The sequence below is a fragment of the Poromitra crassiceps genome, assembly GCF_964638095.1.
Source record: "Poromitra crassiceps genome assembly, chromosome: 23".
Taxonomy (NCBI): domain Eukaryota; kingdom Metazoa; phylum Chordata; class Actinopteri; order Beryciformes; family Melamphaidae; genus Poromitra; species Poromitra crassiceps.
Window position 1 is genome coordinate 10,031,303 of NC_139639.1, and position 7,070 is coordinate 10,038,372.

The 7,070-nt window shown below is 43.7% G+C and overlaps 1 protein-coding gene across 1 annotated transcript in view; it reads right to left on the reverse strand.

Moving 5' to 3' along the window:
* The window catches only part of tmem71 (transmembrane protein 71), a gene marked incomplete at both ends in the record, with an annotated part of 16,022 nt that extends 9,831 nt beyond the window's left edge, over positions 1-6,191 (reverse strand). The window contains 3 exons of the mRNA XM_083658944.1: positions 1-136; positions 2,132-2,180; positions 6,149-6,191. The exon at positions 1-136 is cut by the window's left edge and continues 77 nt beyond it. Of these exons, the coding sequence (XP_083515070.1) occupies positions 1-136; positions 2,132-2,180; positions 6,149-6,191 (228 nt within the window). The remainder of the gene's footprint in view (positions 137-2,131; positions 2,181-6,148) is intronic.
* Between the last annotated feature and the right edge of the window lie 879 nt (positions 6,192-7,070).

The following is a 7,070-nucleotide window of genomic DNA, read 5'->3' on the forward strand; positions in this document are numbered from 1 at the left end:
GCTGTCCTCCGTCAGAGTGTAGTAGCCGTTGGTGAGGAGGCGCGGTGAGCGGCGACAGCAGCAGGGGGCGCCGCCCTCCGAGCCGGACGAGTAGCACACGTAGGAGGAGTCAGGAGAGAGGAGGGACAGGCCCAGGCTGGAGGCACAAACCACAGTGTGTTAAAGCCACTCACAGGGAACGTGAGTGGCCAATCACAGAGAAGAGTAGGCCAGCGACCAAATCACAACAGAGAGGAGGCGGGGTTTGAGTGAGCATGGAGGAGAACGCAGTAGTGAATTTGGGAGTAGCTGCAGCTGCTTAAAACCTGCCTTTAAAATGGATCAGACAACAATAACTTAACCCTCGATTACATGGTGTTGCCATAGCTACCCCATGCAGATTCCTTGCGTACAGACTATTTCTATTTCTGGCTCAGAATGCACTTCTCTTTTGGGGTTTGCTGCAACTCATGTGACCCGAGCCTGGAGGCCCAGTCCACTGCTGCCTTTGTTTCCATTGTGATTTATTGGAGTGAATATAATATTCTTTCACTTTGAAATGTGTCTCTGAGCTTTTCATATGTGGAATGAATGCATATGACAACAAAACATGACACAAGCACAAAACATCCATACAGTATATATATATAGGACAGTATATATACTCATACTGTATACACTGTCTGTTAACAGGATTTAAACTGCTGTATTTTGAGTTAAAATGGGCGTTGGAATTCCCAAAACCTTTAACTTGACAACAAAAACATTCTAAATGGAACCCCATCTCACTTCCTGTTGCAGTGTTTGCTAATGCAGGACAGTGGAGCTGAGAGCAGGTCTGATGATGCGTCTATAGAGGAAAGAGGTTTAGTATATTATATATATATATATATATATATATATATATATATATATATATATATATATATATATATATATAAGCAATATATCACGAGAGCAAGTGTGTTGTGGTGAATATATCCCGCTGATAAGCTGTTATCCCACGAGGCCGCAGGCCGAGTGGGATAACAGCTTATCAGCGGGATATATTCCACAACACACACTGCTCGAGTGCTATATTGCTTTTATAAAACGGTTTCCAAGTATAATAATATAATAATAATAATACTATAAGTCCGACTGGCATTTTATTCTGATAGAGTCAGTTGAAACAGTACTGTAAGGCGGGACCTCTAGCAAGAATATAGACGTGCGGGTGATTTGATTGGATCGTTCTGGAGACTGAAGTCGACATTGGCCAATCCTGGCGCTTGCTGAGAGGTTTTGCATAGCCCGACACCAGAGCCGTATGCCGACACCAAGTAACGTTACGTCTTATTTAGAAATGCGGGGTTAAGAGTGAGGGCGCGCGAGAGAGGGGTTAAGACATTAGCCCGCGTCTATTCTTGTACAAAACATCATTTTCTGCGAAGTATTAGTAAAGTTATAAGCGAAGATCGATTCACAAGGATCTGAAAGTTGTCTCCGCCATTTTGTTTTTGAGGTAACCAAAGCCTAAGAGAGTTGCGCCATCATGCGTCTGGCTGCAAGCGAGTAGCTTTTTGTTTTGACACTACTGTAAGGCGGGACCTCTAGCAAGAAGATAGACGTGCGGGTGATTTGATTGGATCGTTCTGGAGACTGAAGTTGACATTGGCCAATCCTGGCGCTTGCTGAGAAGCTGAGAGCTTTCTGGAAAGCCCAACACGGAGCTCGAGCCTTTTAGAAAGAGAGTTGCCATGGCAACCAATAACCCATGGCCATGGGTTATTGAACTCGGTTACTGGAATTATACAATGGCTGTGAACCAATCAGATTGCTTGATTTGAGAGAGCCGTTTTATAAATATATATATATAATATATAGTATATATATTGAACAGTGTAAACAGGTCAATGGGCCACTTCCAAAAGGACTAACCCAATGAGTGAGCTGGAGCACACGAAGTCACTTAAATAAATGTAATAAAGGTACAAAAACTGACGTTTCGACGCGCACTGCGTCTTCTTCAGAGTCTGAAGTGGCCCATTGACCTGTTTACATTGTTTTGTCCTGTTCTGAGAGCACCGACCTCCCTCTGTGGAGGGGTTGAAGCGCAGGAGATTCCTTCTACAATATATTGAACAGTGTTGAAACAGAAGCAGCTCCTCACCTCTGAGACGACTCGTCTCCTGCAGACTCTCTGCTTTTGATGGGTGAACCTGAATGGCAGAAGAGTTCAGTATATTAGACTAACAAGGCTTTATGATGTTGTGGTCCACAAACACTTCAACATGTTTATGATGTTGTGGTCCACAAACACTTCAACATGTTTAGTATGTTGTGGTCCACAAACACTTCAACATGTTTAGTATGTTGTGGTCCACAAACACTTCAACATGTTTATGATGTTGTGGTCCACAAACACTTCAACATGTTTATGATGTTGTGGTCCACAAACACTTCAACATGTTTATTATGATGTGGTCCACAAACACTTCCAACATGTTTATTATGATGTGGTCCACAAACACTTCAACATGTTTAGTATGTTGTGGTCCACAAACACTTCAACATGTTTATAATGTTGTGGTCCACAAACACTTCAACATGTTTATGATGTTGTGGTCCACAAACACTTCAACATGTTTATTATGATGTGGTCCACAAACACTTCAACATGTTTATGATGTTGTGGTCCACAATCACTTCAACATGTTTATGATGTTGTGGTCCACAAACACTTCAACATGTTTATGATGTTGTGGTCCACAAACACTTCAACATGTTTATGATGTTGTGGTCCACAAACACTTCAACGTGTTTATGATGTTGTGGTTCACAAACACTTCAACATGTTTATGATGTTGTGGTCCACAAACACTTCAACATGTTTATGATGTTGTGGTCCACAAACACTTCAACATGTTTATGATGTTGTGGTCCACAAACACTTCAACATGTTTATGATGTTGTGGTCCACAAACACTTCAACATGTTTATGATGTTGTGGTCCACAAACACTTCAACATGTTTATGATGTTGTGGTCCACAAACACTTCAACATGTTTATGATGTTGTGGTCCACAAACACTTCAACATGTTTATGATGTTGTGGTCCACAAACACTTCAACATGTTTATGATGTTGTGGTCCACAAACACTTCAACATGTTTATTATGTTGTGGTCCACAAACACTTCAACATGTTTATGATGTTGTGGTCCACAAACACTTCAACATGTTTATGATGTTGTGGTCCACAAACACTTCAACATGTTTATGATGTTGTGGTCCACAAACACTTCCAACATGTTTATTATGTTGTGGTCCACAAACACTTCAACATGTTTAGTATGTTGTGGTCCACAAACACTTCAACATGTTTATGATGTTGTGGTCCACAAACACTTCCAACATGTTTATTATGTTGTGGTCCACAAACACTTCAACATGTTTAGTATGTTGTGGTCCACAAACACTTCAACATGTTTATGATGTTGTGGTCCACAAACACTTCAACATGTTTATGATGTTGTGGTCCACAAACACTTCAACATGTTTATGATGTTGTGGTCCACAAACACTTCAACATGTTTATGATGTTGTGGTCCACAAACACTTCAACATGTTTATGATGTTGTGGTCCACAAACACTTCAACATGTTTATGATGTTGTGGTCCACAAACACTTCAACATGTTTATGATGTTGTGGTCCACAAACACTTCAACATGTTTATGATGTTGTGGTCCACAAACACTTCAACATGTTGTTTGGACCTACTGTACATCTCTGTGTAAAGGTCGTCTGGTGTTGTTGTCAGTGCTTCCTAAAGAAAGCTGACTTGATGTTCTCGCTCTGTAGTCTCAGTAGAGGAAGGAACATTCCCGACTGCAGGCTGGGAAACCACTTGAGTCAATAGAGAGCATAAGTCACACCCTCTTCTGGTTTCGGCATACGCACCAAGGGATTTCACCCACCATTAATTTTCCCATATACATTTAGTAAAATGCTTAGAATCAGGAGATACCATAGAACATTTCTCTTGAACAAAAAATAAAAAATAGCGGATAAAAAAGAGATTTATCTCTCTATTGACTGAACAGCTGGGACACTCAGCTAATAAACCTGTGAGCAGTGAGCTGAGGCAGAGCGGCTCTGTTGTGTTGGAGATACTGTGAGGAACTTGAAGTCAAAGTGTGGTTGATGCTCTGTGTCTTCTCAAAGAACTGAGAACATTACAATCTATGCTTTAGTTGACACTGGACCAACCCCTTCTCACTCCCAACTAGTCACACACACTGGGCTGGGTACCCCTTTTTCATCCTTTTCTAATGTGCAGGGTAGTCCACTAGACTTCTATAGAACTCCCACAATGTGCAGGGTAGTCCACTAGACTTCTATAGAACTCCCACAACGTGCAGGGTAGTCCAATAGACTTCTATAGAACTCCCACAATGTGCAGGGTAGTCCAATAGACTTCTATAGAACTCCCACAACGTGCAGGGTAGTCCAATAGACTTCTATAGAACTCCCACAACATGCAGGGTAGTCCAATAGACTTCTATAGAACTCCCACAACATGCAGGGTAGTCCAATAGACTTCTATAGAACTCCCACAACATGCAGGGTAGTCCAATATACTTCTATAGAACTCCCACAACATGCAGGGTAGTCCAATAGACTTCTATAGAACCCCACAACATGCAGGGTAGTCCAATAGACTTCTATAGAACTCCCATAACATGCAGGGTAGTCCAATATACTTCTATAGAACTCCCACAACATGCAGGGTAGTCCAATAGACTTCTATAGAACTCCCACAACATGCAGGGTAGTCCAATATACTTCTATAGAACTCCCACAACATGCAGGGTAGTCCAATAGACTTCTATAGAACTCCCACAACATGCAGGGTAGTCCAATAGACTTCTATAGAACTCCCACAACATGCAGGGTAGTCCAATATACTTCTATAGAACTCCCACAACATGCAGGGTAGTCCAATAGACTTCTATAGAACCCCACAACATGCAGGGTAGTCCAATAGACTTCTATAGAACCCCACAACATGCAGGGTAGTCCAATAGACTTCTATAGAACTCCCACAACATGCAGGGTAGTCCAATATACTTCTATAGAACTCCCACAACATGCAGGGTAGTCCAATAGACTTCTATAGAACCCCACAACATGCAGGGTAGTCCAATAGACTTCTATAGAACTCCCACAACATGCAGGGTAGTCCAATAGACTTCTATAGAACCCCACAACATGCAGGGTAGTACCATAGAGTGTTGTAGTATGTGATGATGTAATGTGTTGGTTGACGTACTTGTAACAGCTCCAGAGAAGAACAGAGACATGTTTCTCTGCAGGTGAGTGTCTCCTGTCTGTGGACCTGGAACACAGACAGACAGACAGCAGGCATGAGTCTCCCAAGCTCAAAATCATATCTGACATGATGTTGGTCCAGCAGACAAAGGACCATATCCTATGTCCAGTGCAAGAGCAAGGGCAAGCGTTATCATTGCTAGTTTCTAGCACTCAAAATCAAAACAAAATATTTTAATGACCACTGGGTCACGGAAACACGTCCTTTGATGTACTGACCCAGTGGTCTTTGATGTACTGACCCAGTGGTCTTTGATGTACTGACCCAGTGGTCTCTGATGTACTGACCCAGTGTTCTCTGATGTACTGACCCAGTGGTCTCTGATGTACTGACCCAGTGGTCTTTGATGTACTGACCCAGTGGTCTCTGATGTACTGACCCAGTGGTCTTTGATGTACTGACCCAGTGGTCTCTGATGTACTGACCTAGTGTTCTCTGATGTACTGACCCAGTGGTCTCTGATGTACTGACCCAGTGTTCTCTGATGTACTGACCCAGTGGTCTCTGATGTACTGACCCAGTGGTCTCTGATGTACTGACCCAGTGGTCTCTGATGTACTGACCCAGTGGTCTCTGATGTACTGACCCAGTGTTCTCTGATGTACTGACCCAGTGGTCTCTGATGTACTGACCCAGTGCTGCACTGGTCTGTGGCTCTAATGTCATGTGTATTAAGTTAGGGGCCCTTGATATGAAAAAGGGGCTGATGGGCATGGTGATTGAGGGCTGCTATGTCCCCGCCCGTTGGCTCCATCATGTGGTCTCAGGAGGATGGTGTACCTGACCAAACTCACCCAGCTGTCCCCAACTACCTGATTGGGCCCAGATGTTCCCCATCCACCTGATTAGGCCCAGAGGAGACTAAGTGCGAAGGGACACACTCATTGCGAGGGGAAGCAGCAGAGCAAAGAGGCTCAGAGAGAGAGCTAAGGGAGGACAACCAGACCTAACTCCTAACCTTGTGAGTTGACCACCCGGTAAGCCGGGTAGCGGCCCGGATAGGGCTAAAGCCAAGTTCCAGTGGGAACAACTTTATGTTTACCTTTTTGAGACTCTTTTTGGTTCTACCTTTTTACAAATAAAAGCCCAGGCCATTGCCAATGGGGATAACTCAATACTTTGTGTGTGTGTGCTTGATAACTGTACAACTCCATGCTCTCAACCTAACCCGTCCTGTTACATTGGTGGAGAATGCAGGCAGAGCTGGAGTTGTGTACAGGAATCAAACCACACTGAAGGAGCAGAGAATTAAAAAAAAAAAAAAAAAAAAAAAAAAAAAAAAAAAAATGGAGGGTCTTATAAAAGAACTGCTGAAGATCACCACGGAGCAACAAGCGATGCAGAGAGACCTCCTGGCAGAACAGCGGCAGCAGAACGCGCTCATCCATACCGAGCTACAGAGGATGGGGGGGGCTGCCACTGCCCAGGCCAGTGGAACAGGGAGTCATCCCAACCCCAGTCGTTTCATCCCCAAGATGACAGAGAGCGATGACGTAGAGGCGTACTTTCTGGCATTTGAACGCACTGCTACAAGGGAGGGTTGGCCAGAGAACACCTGGGCAGATCTTATCGGACCTTTTCTCACCGGCCCCGCCCAACAGTCCTACCTTGACCTTCCTCCGGAACGAGCCAAGGTTTATAGCGCCTTAAAGAAAGAGACTTTGGCCAGGCATGGCTACAGCCTACATGCTCGAGCTCAGAGGTTTCATGAGTGGA